The sequence below is a fragment of the Myotis nattereri genome (assembly GCF_964212035.1).
Source record: "Myotis nattereri genome assembly, chromosome: 1".
Lineage (NCBI taxonomy): Eukaryota > Metazoa > Chordata > Mammalia > Chiroptera > Vespertilionidae > Myotis > Myotis nattereri.
In genome coordinates, this window is record NC_138075.1 from 46050380 (window position 1) to 46069549 (window position 19170).

General features: G+C 53.5%; 1 protein-coding gene across 1 annotated transcript in view; it reads left to right on the forward strand.

Annotated features, from left to right (window-relative positions):
- The window catches only part of MEGF11 (multiple EGF like domains 11), a 68634-nt gene that overhangs the window by 23606 nt on the left and 25858 nt on the right, over window positions 1–19170 (forward strand). The window contains exons 4-6 of the mRNA XM_081113446.1: window positions 12292–12412; window positions 13347–13510; window positions 14810–14912. Coding sequence (XP_080969572.1) covers window positions 12292–12412; window positions 13347–13510; window positions 14810–14912 — 388 coding nt within the window. The remainder of the gene's footprint in view (window positions 1–12291; window positions 12413–13346; window positions 13511–14809; window positions 14913–19170) is intronic.

Here is a 19170-nt window from a genome sequence, read left to right on the forward strand (position 1 = left end):
CCTCCTTACTTGGGGCTCAGCCATCTCACACTTGAGCTTGTCCATCCTCAGCTCTCCTCTGAGGAAAGCAGGCTGTATCTCACAGATGCGGTAGCTGATGTTCAGAGCGATTACAAGTCTTGTCTAAGCTGATCGAGCTGGGCCTAGAACCCAGGGCTTATGGTTCCTCGGCCACACTCACCTCAGGACGGATGCTCTGAGAGCGGAGGTCAGTGCTAAGCAGAGGACCAGGCAGGAGTCAGCCTGGGATTCAACCCCAGCTCTGCGCCAACTCACTGTTTTATTTTGCCCAAGTCACTTCACCTCTCTGTGCCTTCACTTGATCTTCTGCAAAATGGGGGTGCAAACCCTGCACCCTGTATCCTGGGGCTGATGTAAAGCTGAGCTGAAACGAGTTGTTGAGAATACTGAAGGAAGTGCCAGGTATGTGCACCGAGAGGCATTAGGGGGAGCAGCGGGCACAGGCCAGGAGACTGACCCGCCCAGGGCTGCAGGTCTGGAACAAAGGAAGAACCCACTCCCCTCCTGCTACCCCTGCACTCAAGTTCAAGACCCCACCTAGCATGGCCCCTCCCAGGCATCTCCCCTTAGTCATTAACACCAATAATCCCCTCAGCGGGAGTAATTATAGACCCCAGGAAGGGAAGGGATTCCTGCCAGAAGATGTGATTGTGTCTGGAAAATGAAAGATCTTGCAGAAAAGGTCATGAATAAATTATTTCAAAGTGGGGCTAATGAGAAAACTAACAATGGGGGTAAATATAAACAAAACAAAAATAAATCCTCAAGTTTTCTCTCCCAAGAACATTACTAAATAATTGTTCTTGCCTGTCCTAAAAGCCCTGCGGAGGGGTGTTAATTTCCTGAGCCAGGCACAGGGAAGCCAGGCCAGGCCGCCCACCCCCACCCCACACCCCACACCCCATCCCACCTACCCCCCCCACCACCACCACCCCCAGCCTTCAGGCCCAGGTGAGCAGGTTGTGGAGGAACATAGTGGGAGCGAAGCAGCCTGGGTCCTGCAGGCCAGGGTGGGAACTTGTGCGGAATTCAGCAGGCAGGAGGGGGCTCTTGCAGTCTTGAGCAGGCGCGTGACGAAATGGTGCTGCGTTTGGCCTCTGGACCCTGTGTGGGGAGATGGTGACATGGCAGTCTGAGAACCCAGCATGCAGTAGGTGCTCAACACATGCTGGTTTTCATCGCCCAGAAATGGTTCTTCAGTATGGCAGGTGGGCAGAGTGGGGAAGCTCTTGGAGGGCTTTGCGTTGGGGAGACCTGGGCTTGACTCTCAGCCCTGCTGCTTGCCCACTGGGTGACGTAGGGAAGGTCACCTCTGAGACCTCACCTCCCGCAGGACACCCTGCAAAACGGTTGTGAGGGTGAAGCGGGGCAAGTACGCGGAAAGTGGCACAGAGCAGGGAAATCGTGGTCTCTTTTCTTATATCCTCTGTGGGCCTAGGCTCCGAGTGGCCATGTGTAACCATCAGAATGCCTGAAGCACCTATAGAACGCCTCTGGGCTGGGCACTGTTCTGAGAGCACCGTGTATATCAACGTAATCTTCACCGCTGCCTGCCTGCCCATTTTGCAGGTAGGAAAACTGAAAGAGAGGTTAACAACTTGCCAAAGTTTGTCAATTACCCCCCAATAAAGCTGAAAAAAACACACAAGTTGCCCAAGGTCCCTCAGAGCCAGGACCTGAACCATGTAGCCAAGTTCCAGAGCCCCAGGGCTTGATGGGACCTTCTGCCCCCTTGCTGTGACCTGCCTCTTCTGTGGGCAAACCCAGAGTGATGCTCACTGCCCCCTCCCAGGATGAAACCTTATCCACCATCACAGGGGTGCTCCAGCCGCCAGAGCTGAATTCAGAGGTGGCACCAACTGTAGGGCAGTCAGGCATCCATCACGTGGCTCAGGTGGTGGTGTGGACGGAGCACCAAGTCGTCACCAGGTCCGCCATCTGTACCACAGTCCTTCCACTCCAAAACCCTCTCGTAGCCATCCTGGGAGTTCTCACAGCCCTCTGAGGTTAGGTGTCCCTGTTGCCATTTTATACACAAGGTCACCCAACTCTGAGCATCTCTACCCTCCCCACTCCCAAGCCCAGGGCTGAGCCCCTCCCCAGGCAGAGGATGCTGGGAAGAACCCCTCCTGCCCCTTCTCCCCCAGCCAGGCTCCACCCCAGGCTGGAAGCCACTGTGCTCCTTCCCGCAGGGGGCTGATCTGAACTGCGCTCCCTTCAAACCGCCCCCCACCCCCACAGGACTCATTCCAGACCCCAGTTATGTGTAGTGAAGCATTCTATGAGAACTTGGCTGAGAAACCTCCAGGGGCCAGAAGAATCCAGAGGAAGCCAGCTTTATGAAGACCTAGATAATTCACAGGACTTGGGGGACAGGAGGGATGGACCCTGTGGACAGTAGAGGCAACCTTCCTCGCCCTCATTCCCTGGTGAAAGCGTCTCTGGTTTCAACTTTAGAACTTGCTTTGCATTTGGTCTATGATTTTTTTTTTTAATGATTCCACAATCGATAAGCGGTTGGATTTGCCCAAGCCTGGGCTCTCGGCCTCTCAAATAGAAAGGAGTGGCCCAGATTCCTGCCTTTGGAGGAGGGGTTTCCCACAGTGCTGACTTGCCTGCCTTTGTCTGTAGGGTGAAGTTTGAAGCTTGGCATGGCAGGCTTCCCTGGCTGGGCCTTCTGACCTCCGGGCTCCCGTCCCCTGCTGCCCCTCAGCCCCCACGCTGGCACGCCCACTCTGCTGGCACAGTGAGGATGTTTCTGTCCTAACAGATGTTTCTGTTTCTCCACTGAACAGAAAGCTGCTGGGGGGCAGATCGATCTGATCATCCCTGTGTTGCTACCCTTTTCCCCATCCTGCCACCTCCCGACCCTAGCCCGCTCCCAGGCCTGGTACAGCCTCCCGCACTCAGCGTGATCATGAATATTCACTGACAGGAAGCTTAGCGGCACCCCCTACGTTGTGAATGTGCCACGTTCTGCTGGGACCTTAGTAATCAATGGGCCTCTGCGGGACCCTCTGTTCCCCACCATCTGGTTCCCACTTGGGAGGACATTGTCACTGTCACTTTGGTCACACTCTGACTCTGCAGGCCCCTGTCTGGGCCCACCCCACCCAGCCACACCAGAGGGTCTGGGTTCTGCAGTGTCCATGCCCCACCCCATATCCCCAGCCCGCACAGCCTGCACACCACACCCCTGCCACCGTGACCAGATCACCCTGGGGGGCTCTCTGGCCAAATGTCCAACATGCACATGCTAAGCCTACCCCACCCACAGCTGTCACGCCACTCACACACAGCAAACCGTGGTAATGTCATGGGAGTGGCACCTCCGAGTACAGCCTGCACAGCTGTACAGAGCAGCCTCGGGTCACTGACGGCCTGTTCCTTTTGGACAGACCTGGGACTTCCAGGCCTAACCATCAGCCTTCTGCACCCATCCCCCATGGGAGCCAGGCAGAATGGCTCAGCCGCAAGGGCCTGGGCATTCCCCTCAGCACAGGGAGGAAGAAGTGGGGATGGCTGTGACAAGTGGCCTCCTGCCCTCTCTCCGGCTCCCTGTTCCTCATGTCTTATGCAGAGTTTCTTCTCCCCGGCATGCACCGCTGGCAGGGGCTGCCTTACCAGTGGCACACTAATTAGGCCCGGTGAGGTTTGCTCTGCATTGAGAGGCCTGCGTGGCTGGCATTCTGTCCAACTTGTGCTCTTGTGGATCGTGTGTCACTCTTTCTCCCTAGAAAATCGCAAATGAGGCTCCCACCAGGGAATCCCACTGCCTCAGACCTGGCGCTGGGAGTGGGGTGACTGAGAAGGGTGGGCAGGGGGAGGCAGCAGCCCAAGGCTGGCACTCTGTATGGCAGAGCAGACGCTGGCCAGGGGCTTTGCAAACAGTGAAGCACACTCCACGTGTGCTCTGCTGGCATTGAGGTGACTGGCGTCGGACACCAAAATTCAGCCTGCATTGGTGGCCCTGAAACTCCAGGAATAGCAGTGGGGAGAGGGGAGTAGGAGCAACCAGAGGCCAGGGAGGCCACCGAAGGCTGCCTGCAGGACATCCGGAAGTCGGGAGGGGACTAGCCTGAGCCCCTCTCTTGCTCCAGCCTCATCTTGTGCCCCACCTGCCTCCAGCCACTGAGGGTAGGGACAAGCTCTGTTCTGCTCACCATGTGTCACCTGGCCTCACACAGTGTCTGACACATACGAGTGCTTTAAAAAACATTTCCTGGATGACTGGATTAATTCATACATATGCATTGAGCTCTGACTGTGGGCGAGGCACTGGGCTAGGGCCAGGGCCACGGGGTTGAATAAAACAGGCCCAGTCCTTGCCCTCATGAAATTTTAATTCAGTGCAATTGTGGTAAGTGCCACAGGGGCAGGTAATAGGGAAACGTGCTCTGGAAGTTGAAGAATACGGGACTTAAAGGGACTTGAGGTCGCATGGCATCTAGTGTAATGGGCAGTGAGACCCAGGCCCCGCCACAGTCCTCGGCCTATAGTAGATGCTCCACAATTGTTCGTGGATTGAATGGATGGATGAATGGGGCCAGGTCACCGTGAGCCAGGGCTTTTGCCTTACTTAAACCCATGTACTCTGGCCCCCAGTCCAGGGCCCTTGCTTGCCTAAACCATCCCTACTCCTCCAACAAGAAGACGTGTGGGCCGGGGCGACTTCCCTAGTTCCTGTGGCAGAGTCCTCTCTGCTGAGCTCCCACTGGCTGACAGGAGAACGCCACCACCACCTTGGCCAGGATCTAGAAAACCCAGTTCTACTCCATTTACTCTGCCTTGCACCCACAGAACATATTTAAGGGGACCCGGAGACGAACTTGCGCAATTGCCTCCCGCTTTCGTATGAGGGAGGGTCAACCATTCTCCATCTCCGTCTTCCACTCCAAAAAATTCTCATTAACCTCCTGCCCAATGCAAGGAAAACGGATGATGAACACAAGAAGCCCAGCTGCTGATTAATTTTCCCAAACTGGGCCAAACTACAAAGCATCATATTGCAGGGGAGAAAATTAAATAAACAGCATTGGAAACAAATTTAATAGAACATATAACTCATTACCCACCGGGGTCTGAGCCTGGGCTGCCGCCTCGTGCAAGGAAGCGGGTGGGAGGCGGAGGGGAGATTTGCATCTCTTTAGCAGGACTAGCACCAGGGGTTCCGCTCTGCCAGTAGCTCTTTCAAATCAAGTTCAAGATGTTAATAGCCAATGCTGCATCTATAATTAACAGGCCTTTGGATGGGAGGAAGAGTTCACATCCATCCCCCATTCACAGAATGAAGACACTGAGCAGGACTGGCAGGCTTTCCCCAGTGAAGAGGGAACCTCAGGGACCTGCCCCTGTGGGAAGTGAGGTGTGCGCTGTGCAGGTGAGCTGGGATGGAGAAAGGGCCCAAGCCTCTGGGCCTTGGCAAGTGGCCCTTCCTCAAGGTCAAAGCCATGTCTTCTGGATGCTGCGTGCGTAGGTGGTAAATGTGCTGCTAATTCGAGCAGGGCTATCCCAGAGTTTCACCCAAGCTGGGCTCTTAGCATTCTGTGCTTGAAATGGGAGCCAGGAAATTCAAGTTCCAAACCCATCTCTGCCCAGCATTGGCTGTGTGATCATGGGCAAGTTGCTTTCCCTCTCTTGGCCTCAGTCTCCTCATCTGTAAAGCAAGGCAGGTGGACCAAGTGATCCCCACCCATCCCTTCTAGGTCTGGCCTGAGGGACTGTCCCCCCACCATTAGGAATGGGCCCGTGGCCGGTCCCAGATGCTTGTGTACATTAGCACAGTAGGTGGCCACCCAGCTTGTGTGATCCTTACAGGCCCAGGAGGGCTCCCACCCCTGGGCCTGCATTTCCACCGTTCCTCACTCCTTTGGGTTAAGACCTCCTACTGGAGGCAAGAAGGTGCTTAGAGAATCCGAGCTGAAGGGCCCTTAGAGATGACCCGGCCAGCGGTTCCAAGCTAAACACCTGCAAAGCCCGTAGCAGGTGGCCAAGAGTGGTTTTGAACATTTCACAAAGCCTGTGGGCAAACTTCCATTTCCTGTGATGAGGCAAACTAAAACACCAAGGCGGCTTTGTTTTGTTTTTCATTGGAATTAAATTAATTCTGTGTAATATCCCAGGCTAGCATACACTGATCAGAAGCTCTGATTGGTTGTGGGTGACATCATGGGAATTTCTAGGTCATGGTTGGTGGACAGAATGCTGCCACCAGAGTCAAATGGCATGCGGTTACCGGCCAAATTGCACCTGCTCAAAATCTGATGCCTCAGGCCCCACAGAGTGACAGCAGCGTCTTTCAAATTGAGAGGCTTTGTAGAGGGAGGGTGCTACCAAGGGTTCTTGATGGTGAATGCTGGGGAGAGTGATTGATTTCAACAGCCACATATAATTGATAAGGAAACCCAGGCCTGTCTCTTACCTAGCACGACGCGAGTCTCTCAGAGGAGAAGGCTGTTTCCAGCAGTAAGATGTATGTGAGTTCTGGGTAGACATCTTGGGGAACAGCTTCAGTAACGGGCCTGAGGATATACCTCTGGCCGAGGGAGTGGGCAGAGGTGCTAGGCTATGGGAAGCATGTGTGGTCTGATCCAAGCTCACTGTCCTGGGCTCTCACTTGTCGTTTTTCCAGGAGTATAAACAGATCAACAGATGTGCATTCAGGCTGGTGTGGGCCAGGCACTGGGCTGGGGGGAGGGGCTGGATAAGACACAGTCCCTGCTCTGCAGCCAGTCCCGAGGGGCACTGGCCTGCGAGCCCCAGCTCCACCCACTCTGACTTTCAGTCTCCTCTTCATGAAGGTGATGGATTTGATCAGCTCTGAGATACTGTTCTCAGAGGATCTTGTCTCTCTGAGCGGATGCACTAGAGGCCAACAGGGTAATTTTCTGGCTGTACTTCTGACCCTCAGCCTGGCCAGCAGGGTTGGGCAAGAGGTGGCAGGGTGTGGCATGGAACCATTGACATAGTCCAGGATCTGACCTGGCTTTCCCTTTGACAAGAGCCCCCAGGGAGGCCTGGAATCAGTGTGGTAGCATGGGACCCATCCTTAGACCAGATAATATTCTGCTTCCTGTGTGTGAGGGGAGCCACTCGTTTGTTCAGCGCTGCTTATAAAGTGCCTCCACTCTGTGCCAGGTTCTGAGCTAGGGATACTGGGCGACCCAGACCAGTAAGATCCCTGTTCTCATGAAGCTTCTGGTCTAACTGGGGAGACGTTAATAAGTGGACAAACACCGTTGGATGCAGGCATGAGTATGGCTGTGGGCCCTGCCTTGGGAGTTGCCAAGGACAGAGACAATTGTCAGGCTGCCGTGTGCCCCTGGAGCCCACAACCAGGGCTGGCTCAGAGTTGGCCCCCACTCGGCAAACATTTGTTGAATTGCTTGGCATGAGAGAGAAAGCATATGGAAAGTGCCCGGTCCTCCTGGTTATGTCCACAGTAAAAGCCAGCATGTACACACAAATATCTCGTTTCAATTAACCGACATTTATCAAGGGCCCATTATGTACCAGCAGGATCCCAAGCCCTGAGAATCTGGATGTGAATAAAATCAGATCTCCGTCTCCCTGAGCGCACAGCCCAGATGGAGGCAGGCACGTGAACCAAACAGGACCCCAGTATGCTAGGACTACGGTGTCTGTGTGGACCCAATTCCCAGCAGGGCCGGGAGCCTGGGGAGGGAACACACCAGGAGGGAAGGACGAGGAAGGAATCACAAAATTATACCGAATGTACACATGTATAAACAGATACCCCCAGAGACAAGCACTCTGAGCCTCACAGGTGTGTGCACTGATTACCGAAGCACGTGCAGACATAAATAATGACCCCTGTAGACTTGGATGCCACATAGGCCATCCTGACCAAGGCCTGCTGGTGGTCCCCCAAACTGGGGAGGTGTGTGGCTGAGACAATGGCTGGTGTGTTGGGGGGTTGGCACAGGCACCCTGAGAATCACCAGGCCTAGGCCGGAGGGTGCTCTGAGGGGGGCAGAGCTATTAGTCTAAACCTGAGAAGCTAGGCTGATTATTGGCTTGTTTGGCATGGCAATCGTGAGAGATGGCTGATGTACTGCACACCAGGCCTAACCCTCAGATTGGAAGCCAGAAGGTAAGGAATTTGACAAAAAGTTTAACTGTTAGTACTTGTGCTTGCTGAGGAGTTTGAACCAAGTCGGAGTCAGGACATCAAGATGGAGGAAGGGGAGTGCTCAGTTAGCTGTACTGAGCTCACCTTCCTGCTGGACAGAACTGTGCCTTTTAGAAACTGCCGCTTCCCCATTTGGACATTTTGGCTATTAGGAGCAAACAAATAGAAAGTGCTTAGAGCAGCTCCTGGCACATGTTAGCCCTTCATTCTGTCCCCCAAGACCATGCCCTTGGTGTGTGATGGTAAAAGTTCCAGGCTGTTCACCTATGAGGAGGGAAACCAGGGAGCCAGCCTGGAGGAAGAGGCAGGAAATGGGCCCAGGAATTTGTTCAGTGAGTGAGAGGTAGATCCCTCCTCCAGAGCTGTCTTCTGCTGAAACCTTGGAGGTTTTTGTGTATTTTTTCATAAGAGATACTATTTCTTTGCAGTAATAATAGCTTTTTTTGATGTTATTCTTACATGAGGACATTTTTTCCATTGCTTTTCAGAGAGAGTGAAAGGTGAAAGGGAGGAAGGAAAGAGGAGGAGGGGAGAGAGAGAGAGAAAGAGAGAGAGAGAGAAAGAGACATCGACCTGAGAGAGACAAGTTGACTGGTTGCCTCCAGCATGGGGGATGGGGGTGGGGAGCTAACCTGCAACCTAGGTACATGCCCTTGATCAGGAATCAAACCCGTTGAGACCCTTTGGACACTCTAACTGCTGAGCCACACCGCCCAGGGCACAGTAATAATAGCTTTTATAGTGCTTTCTGACTGCCAGGCACTGCTCTATCTGGTTCACATATGATAACTAATTTAATGCTCTTAATCCTATGAAGTAGGGATATTCTTATTCCCATTTTACAGATGGAGGAACCGAGTCCCTGAGTGGTTTAAGAAATTGCACAAGGCTGCATGGTAGGATGACACCAGAGTCCGTTTTCTAACCATTGGGCTCTGCCCCGACTCTGGAAGGAAGGTCTGGTTTTTGCTCCTTCACCCTCACTAATGCACTGTGGGACCCTGGATAACTCACTGGCCCTCTGAGTTTCCATCTCCTTCTCTGGGAAGCAAAAAGTTCTCTCAACCTGGTGACCTCCCAGGGCTGTTGTAAGACCACCCTGACTGTCCATATCCTTGCATGGGCTGTGCTGGGGGAAATGGGGCCCAGATGCAGCATTCTGGGGAGCAGGTATTTCCAGCGGGGTGCTCTGCATCTTGGCCCCTGGAGCAGAGCCAGGATGGAGAGTTTTCTTTGAGCCCCACCAGCAGACCCTCAGCTGGGCACACAGGCCCCTGGAGGCCTCCCAGGATTGGGGACATGAATGAGGGCACCAGGAGAGAAGCCGCTCTCAATGTAAACTCATGCAGAGAAAATCATGAACTGTGCATGCAATTTGCACCCGGACCAGGGCTCTCAGAGTGTAAATATGTTCTATGGGCTATGTATAATCTTGGAGAAATTAGAGTGATCTGGGTAATGGGAGTGCTGGCAGACTCCAGGCTGGTCAGGGCCTGCCAGGGACTGGCAGGGGGAAGAGTGGGAACTGTGGAACCTTCTGGTGCAGGACTCTGCACTCCCCAGTCTCTCCTTCCTGACCCAGCCAGTGCTCAAGAGCCAGGAGGAGGAAAGGGCTGGAGAGGAGCCTCCCTTCAGATGGCTCATACGTAATCTTGGGTCTCTCTGTGGCCTAAATGGGAGTGAGGCCAGCTGCCTGGGACCCTTTGAGTTAGCAGTGAGCTCCTCTGCTTCCGACCTGTCATTTCACTGATGCTGGAACGAAGGCTCAGAGAGGGGCAGTAACCTATCCCGTGTAACACAGCTAGTGGGGCCCAGACAAGCTCTGGTCTCCTGGTCCCATCTGCTCAGCATCCCTACAGTACGCCTAGGGTAAGACCCCAGAAGCTGCTGGAGACACTCCCTGGGGGGATGCAGTGGGAATTCAATATCCAGCGACCACCTTCTCTAGAGCAGACAGCTCCAGACTAGGTTCTGAGTGAGGAAGGCATGTCCTGGGGGACTCAGGGAACAAAGCCCAGACTCCCTTACGTGGCATTCAAGGCTCCCAACTCCCCTTTTAAATATCTCCCTCCCCTTTCTGACACTGATCACCTCCCTCCAGCTACCCCAGAACATTCTTCACTCTCACATTCCTCTGCATTCTTGTCCACACTCTTCCCACTCGACTGCCTGACCCCGCCCCCTCCTCTTCTCTGATTAACTGAAGGCTCCCTCCACCCCACCTCCAGGCCTCTGACATCCCTCTCCTGGCCTCCTGCTCTGTGGCTTGCCCTCACTCTGAAACCCCCCCCCACCCCCCCCCCACCCCCCCGGAGCTCATAGCCCACCAAGGAGGCCTGGTGGAATGGCTGCGCAGTAGGCTGCCCAAATTCACCATTTAGGATGGAGGCCCTCCTTCCTCCCCTGCAGGAAGCTGGGGGCTTCAGGCTGAGCCCCTCTCCAGAAATGGCCCTCAGCCCAGAGCTTCCCCTGAAATGCCCCCTCCCCCAGGCAGTGGAGACCCAGTGACTGGGGGGTGTCTAGGCCCTCCCTCCCTCGCCCCGGCGGGACAAGTTCAAGGGCCATCCCAGCTCTAGAGCTTCCCCAACGATCAGTCCTGTTGCAACTGCACCTCAGTGCAGCTTCTCCCTCTGCCCAGTCCTGCTCCCCCTACCCTCCAAGAGCTCGCTAAACTCCATCTCAGAGAATGCGTTCTCGGGGAGCCAGTTTATGGCACCTGGGAACAGAATGTGTAAGCAGCCAGCTGGATTCAGGTAGAGAGCAACCATTTTTAGCTCCATGACCTGGGCTAAGTCACTAACTTCTCCATACAACTATTCTATTAAGTACGAATACTGCTGAGACGATAGTTCCTATCTCCTGAGGGTCCTGTGAGGATTAAATGCGATGATGGATGCAGGGTGCCCGATATTGAGAAAGCACTTAATAAGCATTAGCTATTATTACTTCCATTTAACTTCTCTGGGGTTCAGGTGAATAGGAATAGGAAATTATTATCTGTGTCTTGGGGTTGCTGGCAACAATCAAATAAGACTGAGAGGCGAAGGGTTCAATTCTGGGCTGCTGCGACCTAGTACAGACTCAGAGGTCGAGCTCCCTGGGGGCTTTGCCCATCCTGGAGCTGTGGTCTGGAAGCCTGACCCTCCCCCAACTGGTAAGGATCGCTGTGTTGGTTTTCTGTTACAGCCGTAACAGATTAGCACAAATGCGGTGGCTTAAAACAAAACAAATGTATTATCTTACATTTCTGTGGGTCAACAGTCTAGTCTGGGTCTGCCAGGACTACATCAAGGTGTGGCAGACTGTGTTCCTTCTAGACCAGGGGTGGGCAAACTTTTTGACTCGAGGGCCACAATGGGTTCTTAAACTGGACGGGAGTGGGGGGGGGGGGGGGCCGGAACAAAAGCATGGATGGAGTGTTTGTGTGAACTAATATAAATTCAAAGTAAACATCATTACATAAAAGGGTACGGTCTTTTATTTCAATAGTTTTATTCATTTCAAATGGGCTGGATCCAGCCTGCGGGCCGTAGTTTGCCCACGGCTGTTCTAGAGGCTCCAGGGGAGACTCTGTTTCCTGCTCAGTCAGTTGTGGGCAGAATTCAGTTACGAGGGTTGTAGGATTGAGGTTTCCCCCATTTTTCCTTGACTTGTGGCTCCCGCCTCCATCTTCAAAGGCAGGTGGAGAACATCTCAAGGCTCCCCTTTTGATGATCTTTTACTTCTAAAGCAGTGGTTCTCAACCTTGGCTGCACATCAGAATCACCTGGGGATCTTTTTAAAATCCTGATTCCTGGGCCTCATCCTCCAGAAATTCTGTTTCTTTGTCATGGGGTGGGGCCACAACATTAGTAAGAGTTTAAAAAGATTCCCAGGTGATTCTGATGTGCACCCAAGGTTGAGACCCACTCTAAAGGCTCGTGTGATTACATTGGGCCCACCTGGGTAATCCAAGATTCTCCAGCTCAAGGCCCTAATCACATCTGCAAAGTCGCTTTCGCCGGTAAGATAACACACAGACTCCAGAACATGGACATCTTGGGTCAGGGGCAGGATTCGCTGGTCACGGCCCCCCAGCATGGGGCAACCTCTGATCCAAAGCTCACCTCTTTTCCCAGGGGGAGGTCTGCGCAGTTCCCTGTGCAGCAGGGACCTACGGCCCCAACTGCTCATCTGTTTGTAGCTGTAACAACGGTGGCACCTGCTCCCCAGTAGACGGCTCCTGTACCTGCAAGGAAGGTAACGTGCCTTCTTTCTCAATCCCACCCCCCTTGAGGTGCACACTGCGCAGGGGGGCCACCAGTGGAGGGGTCTGGGCTGCTCCTGCCCCATCCACCCACACGCAGGGTCAGGGAGCCTGTACATCAGGTTCCAGCCACCGAAACCCAGGCCAGGGGCTTCAGTAGTGGGAATGAGATAAAGGGGATTTGCTACCTGGTGTGAGAAGAGCTGAAGGAGGGACAAGGGCAGGTGAGCAACCAGAGATTAGCAACTGTGGGAGGAGCTGCTGCCACTCCTGGGGGTGAGGGCCACCTGGTGGAGCTGGGACATGGACAGAGGGGCAGCACAATAGAGCTGGAGCACGAAGGAAACAGCCCCACTAGAGGCTCGAGGCAGAGAAATAAGAGACACCTGGTGTCTCTCCTGCTCCTGCCCTCCGGTCTGCGGGCCAGATCTCCCATCAGCAAGCCCGCCTGGGAGCCAGCGGAGGGGGGCTTGGGCGGTGCAGCTACAGGGGTCGGCCCCTTGGGTCAGAGAACAGAGCAGGGGAGGGGGAAACGGAGCTGAGGTCAAGCAGGCCAGTGACCAGCCTAGAGTGGGAAATCAGATCGTCCCCAAAACAAAGGGCCCTGAGACAGGCTGGCCCCCTGGGCTGAGAGCGCTCTCCCCACCTCAGCTGGTTCCCTATCCCAGGTGGGCTCATGAGCCCACCCAAAAAACAGTGAGAATTGGGAGGCAGGAGGCCGCATTCTAGCCCCAGCTCTCCTAACAGCCGGCACAGCCACCCAGCACGGGGCAACCGTCTTTCGGAGCGGACTCTGTGGAATGGTGTCCTAACCCAGCGATCTGAGAGGTTGGGGTTTGGGCAGGGTGCCCTGTGCAGAGCTGGGGAGAGTGAGCAGCAGGCTGTGCTGGGCCCGAATGGAGAGCCGACAGCCTTTCCCTCCCTCAGGGTGGCAGGGCCTCGACTGCACCCTGCCCTGTCCCGGCGGGACCTGGGGCCTGAACTGCAACGAGAGCTGCACCTGCGCCAACGGGGCGGCCTGCAGCCCCACAGACGGCGCCTGCGCCTGCGCCCCCGGCTGGCTGGGAGACGCCTGCGAGCTGCCCTGCCCGGTGAGTGCCCAGGGCTGGAAAGGTCCTTGTGGGCCCAGCATCCCCTCACCCTTCCCCTGGAGTTATTTTGTCCACAGAGAAGAGCACAGATGGAAACCATAGATCAGGTCTCGGCCCTACTTCTAACCTCTCTGGGGCCACTTTCCCACTTCGGGTCTCAGCCCTCTCATCTATAAAATGGCAAATACCTGGCAGATGTGGTCATGTGGCATTCCTTGCCCCCTGCAGCTCTCAGTAAACATTAGTTGACTCGGCATGTTTACCTGAGCCCAAATGCACCTTCAGAATCCTTCACAATACGGTGCTATAGGACGGCCTCACTAAGCCATCAGAGTGGCCATCCCCTGATGGATCATGTCTTAGCTTCTTTCCGCTTCCAGCATCTAAAATTTTATGATTGGGGTGTGGGAGGCCTGAACCAAGCACTATCCAGCAACAACCACCAGACTTAATCACCGGATCGCAGTCTAAAATATGACTAAGTTAAACCAACTGATGTGATATTGTCACATGAGTCTTACAGTCCTGGGTGCAAATCCTGACTTTGCCACCTCCTGTTACCTTGAGCATGATACTTCCCTTCTCTAACCATGTTTCCCTCTAAATCAGTGGTTCTCAACCTTCTGGCCCTTTAAATACAGTTCCTCATGTTGTGACCCAATCATAAAATTATTTTCGTTGCTACTTCATAACTGTAATGTTGCTACTGTTATGAATCATAATGTAAATATCTGATATGCAGGATGGTCTTAGGCGACCCCTGTGAAAGGGTCGTTCGACCGCCAAAGGGGTCGCGACCCACAGGTTGAGAACCGCTGCTCTAAATTGTGGGTAGAATGGAACCATTGCACAGAGTCGTTGTGAAGAGAACATAAGGCTCTTGATACCTAATGAGCACCCAACACGTATTAGTCACCACCTCTTCCCTAATAACAAAGAATAAATCAGTCATTCCTCACATGTGATTGATGTGTTGCAATTTGCCAAGTGCATTTCCATTCACAGTTTTAATGGATGGTCATTACAGCCCTCTGAGCTTGACCATTGAGAAGCAGGGCGGGACCATCACCTCCCTCCTTCCAAACCCCATGCTCTTGTTAAAGCAGCCAGAGAATTCCTTGAAGGGGCTTGATGGCCGTGTGGACACCCAGTTATAAAAAGTGTTCCCACTGTGCCCCGGCCCCAGTCTCTGTGCGTCCTTGTGGGGCAGTGGCTCCATTTTGCCATCAAATTCCAACAGAGGTGTGTGGAGCTCTGGGGAGCTGGATCTGATCACTTCGCTCTCCCCTCTGTCCACAGGATGGCACATTTGGGCCAAACTGCAGTGAGCGCTGTGACTGCAGCCACGCCGATGGCTGCGATCCTGTGACCGGCCACTGCTGCTGCCTGGCGGGATGGACAGGTAACCCCTGCTGCCTCCCCACCACCCAGGTCCTGGGAAACTGGGCTCTTGGTATTTTCCTTCTTCTCTTGACTGCTCTCTCTCCTTCATGACTTCCTCTTGCTTCCTAAATATGTACCTTTCCCTTTATTTCCTGGGCTTCAGCTCTCCATTCCATTCAATCTGAGTAAACAAGTATTTACTGAACACCTATGTGCAGGCTCTCTCCTAAGAAGGGGCACAGCAATGAAGAATCAGACAAAGGCTGACCCCTGGTGGCCATAGGTGTTTGCAGACCATATGGTGGAGAGGAGACAAGGAACTTGCTCCTTAGCCCAGGCTAGTCTCTACCTGACCTGTCATCCATCACTTTTCTCCCTCCCACGCCCCCACTCTGGCCCCCCAGGCACTGTCTCTCAGCCGGCACTGCCTTGGCCTCCTGCTTGGTCTCTGCGCCTCCCCTCTCGCCCGGCCACTTCCATTCTGCACATGGTGGCCAACGTGAACTTTTCAAAGCCCAGATCCTTTCACACCAGTCCCTGCTCAGAATGCCTCAGTGGCTTCCCATGGCATTCATATAAAATCTAGAGTCCTTAAGGTGGCCTGGGGCCCACATGAAACGGGCCTGCCCAACTCCTCTACCTCTCCTTTGCCCCCTCCCATCCCTCACTATTCCCGCCGCCCAGGCCGACCACCTTCCTGCCTCCAGGCCTTCGTAGGCGTAGTCCCTCTGCCTGGATCACTATCCCTGTCTCTGTGCCTGATAATGCCTTCTCCTCCACCAGATTTCAACTCCAAGGTTATTTCCTCCAAGGCTCTCTCCCCCAGCCACAACCCACCCCCTTAACCTTTATTTATTCTCATAATATCCGACATTTTTCCTTTTGCAGTGCGAACCGCAATTGTCACTGAACTCAGATTAGTAGCTATTTGTTTATTATCTGCCTCCCCCCGCCACCATCAGCTCTGTGGAGGAAGGGACCATATCCGCCTGGTTCACCACTGTATCCACTGCCTGCCACACACTGAGATGGATAACACAGCGGTTAAGAGTGCAGCCAGACTGTTCGGGTTGGTGACCTTGGGCAGGTCCTTTAACCGCTCAGGGCCCGGATTCTCCATTCATAAAATGCAGATAATTATAATCCTTGTAACAACAGGGTCCTTTTGAAACTTCAATGAATTAATGCCTGTAAGTGCTGACAGTACCTGGCACGTAGTAAGTGCTCAGTAAATGTAAACCTTGAATACAGGAAGTGCTGAATAATGATATTCTGCGACAATGAACCCACTAGCCAGGCCCCAGGAGAAGGAAATGCAGGCATTGCTGGCAGTGGACGTCCTCAGATAAATAATTCACACCGGCTGCTGAGCAGCCTCTTCTCTGGAAGCAGAAAGTTTCTGAGCAGCCCAGGGCCAGGGACATTGCCTCCTCGGCAGAATCTTCGACCTGGCTCCCCTTGCCCTGCCCTTCAGGATATTGGCACCTTAGACTCTTAGCTGGAGCCAAGTAGAAACCCACTTTAATTTTTCATTGCCTTAATTTCAGGTGCGCTGATAAGATTTTAATGATATCTGGTGCTTAGAAATCCTGTCTTTGATGGACAGCCTTTCAGTAAAGCCTCTGCTGTTCTAAAGCTAATTTCCCCAAACATGGTCCTGAAGACATTTCAAAGGAGCGATTGATGTCCTGGGGCTTATCATGCAGAAGGGGACTGAGGAGAGATAGGGAGGGGGTGGGGGACAGGCCCCAGCCGCCTGCTCAGTGGCCCCTCCCCAGCCCCTGGCATATTGCTTGTGCCTGGCGCCCAAAGTGTGTGCATGTCTTCTCCCCTTGCCCCCATAAGCCACAGGCTTCTTGACGACTGGCCTCATGTCTAATTCATCTTGCCCCGCACATAGTAGGTGCTTACTACAGGTTTCTTGAGATAAATTGAAAGGAGCTGGCCTATAACCATATATGGTTTTTCCTCTCGAAGTAAAGGAGACCTTGAAGATGAAATAGCCCAACCTGTTCCTGCTTCAGACAAGGAAAGGGAGTTGCCCAAGGTCTCGGGACATTAGTGACAAGGGAAGGGAGACACAGGATTCCATTTTCAGGGGGAGCCATTTACTCCTTCAGTTAGCATTTCCTCACTCAAGCATTCACCAAGTCTTTATTTGGCGGCTACCATGTGTCCAGCACTGTGTCAGGCCTGCCCGCAGTGAATGGCAAAACTCGAAAAGAGCAGCAGTCCCTAAGCACCCACTCTGTGTCAGACACTGTGCTGGGCACCAGAGATGCAAAAATGACCAAGACGACATCCCCGTCCATTAGAAGGACCAAGGAAGGAGGATCAAAGTGTCAGGAGACCAGAGTCTCTGTCATCATATTGCTGGCAGGGGAGACAGGACTCCTATACACGAAACATTCAAATAACAGGTGGGGACAAAGCTGTATGTTGGTGACTATCAATTAGATGCTTGAATCCCTAGGCAGACATCCAGGAAGGTTTCCTGGAGAAGGAGACCCTACAGGATGAGGGCTGCTGAGTGGCTGCTGGCCTTGGGGCATGAACTAGAGGCCACAGTATGTGGATTCTTACCCCAATATAGAGGCGTGGAGGGTCCTGAAAAGTGAAGCAGGAAGATTCCCTGGGGGTTAGCAGGGCAGGGACCTCTCAGGGGAATTATCCCCCTTCAACTACAGGGAAACGGGCCTAGAGAAGGTAGCTGATGAAGCTATGCCTCTTCCACATTTGGAGAGCCTCCCACCAGGCCAAGGTCAGCCCCTTCGACCACACTAGTAAGTCCCCTTCTAGAACTTACTCCGCACAGAGGGAGCCCTGGGCCCTTCTCCCCACTTAGGTCCCAATGTCTTAAATTCCAGGTAGCTCTTAGGACATAAATGAAGTTCAAACATGAGCCCCACTCCCGCAGAATCAAGGCCTAGAATAGAATAACTGCCAAATCCTAGGGCCCAATGGGCCCTTGCAAGCCACCTGCAATCCTAGCATAGTCACCTTATCCCTGTGGTTCTAATCTCCAAGACAAAGGACGCCTTCCTGACCTGAAAACAATTTGAGGATCCCACACATGAGAGTGGCTGCACTTTCAATATCCACCAGTTGGGGGGAGACAATAGCAAATGCTGCCATCAATTCAGGGTGCTTGATGCAGGGTGTCTTGCAAGCAGTGTGCTTTAGTAATCATAGCAACGTCTGCATATAGTACTAGCAAAGAGCCAGGTCTGTGACACATGTGCTTGGTCATGCTACAAAGAATATTTCCTGCGTAGGCATAGGTCCCATCAGATGGGGGAGTCCACCTTAGTCCGTGTGCCCCCAGGAACAGCAGTGTCTCTGCCGGGGTTCATGTCCCAGCATCAAGAAGGGTTCAGGAATCTGGAAAAGGGGCTGCGCGTAGATGACATAGAAATCCAGAGACTAATAAAGAGTCCGGAGACGAGATATAATTTTGAAAGGCATTGGGGGTCAGAGGACCTTCAGCCAAAGGAACTGAAGAGTACCTCCTTGCCTAGGACCCTTGCTTTTATTAACACAATTTGTCCTAAGGCAAGGTGGAGATAATACACTTCAAAGGGTAAGGTTTCAAAGGGTACAGAGGCATTGTCAGGGGAATAGCCTATGGCTGTTCAGGTGTTTGGCCAGTAGGAGGCAATGACATGTAGATTAAGATGCCCTTTAACTGTCTGGCAGCCACAATCAGTTTCCTATTCAGGTCTGGGGAAATGCCTTTAGCCATTCCCAACAGATGACTACATGTGTGACTCAACCCTGTTGAGTCCCCAAGTCTCATCAACCTTTTGATGAAACTCTTGAAATTATGACATGCTGGAATTGGTCTACGGCAGTCTCTAGGCCTGCAGCCTGCAGCCTGCAGCCTGGGTGTTCCAACAACTGAGGGAAAAGAATTCCTTGGGGCCGATGGCAGCCTCTGGTTTTGCACAGCTTCACGAAGGCTTCCCCTTGGTCTCCCCTTCCCCAGGCTCCCCTGCAGTCAGTCCATGCTGCAGGTCCAGGACTCACCTCTGTGCACCCAGCACTCCCCAGGGAGAGGCCTCCATCCAGAGGTGGAGTGTGGCCCCCAGATTCTCACTGGGGAAAGATCCCGTTTCCTGGAGAGAAGCTGCCCCTCACCCTCCGCACAGACACTATGTCCTGGAGAGGGCGCAGGCACTGCAGGATGAGTGGAGACTGTTGTTTCCCCTCCTGCGTTCCCTCGGCTGTCCTGCCTCCTCCCCCTCTCCCCACCACCCAGGCGGGCTTGTACAATTCCA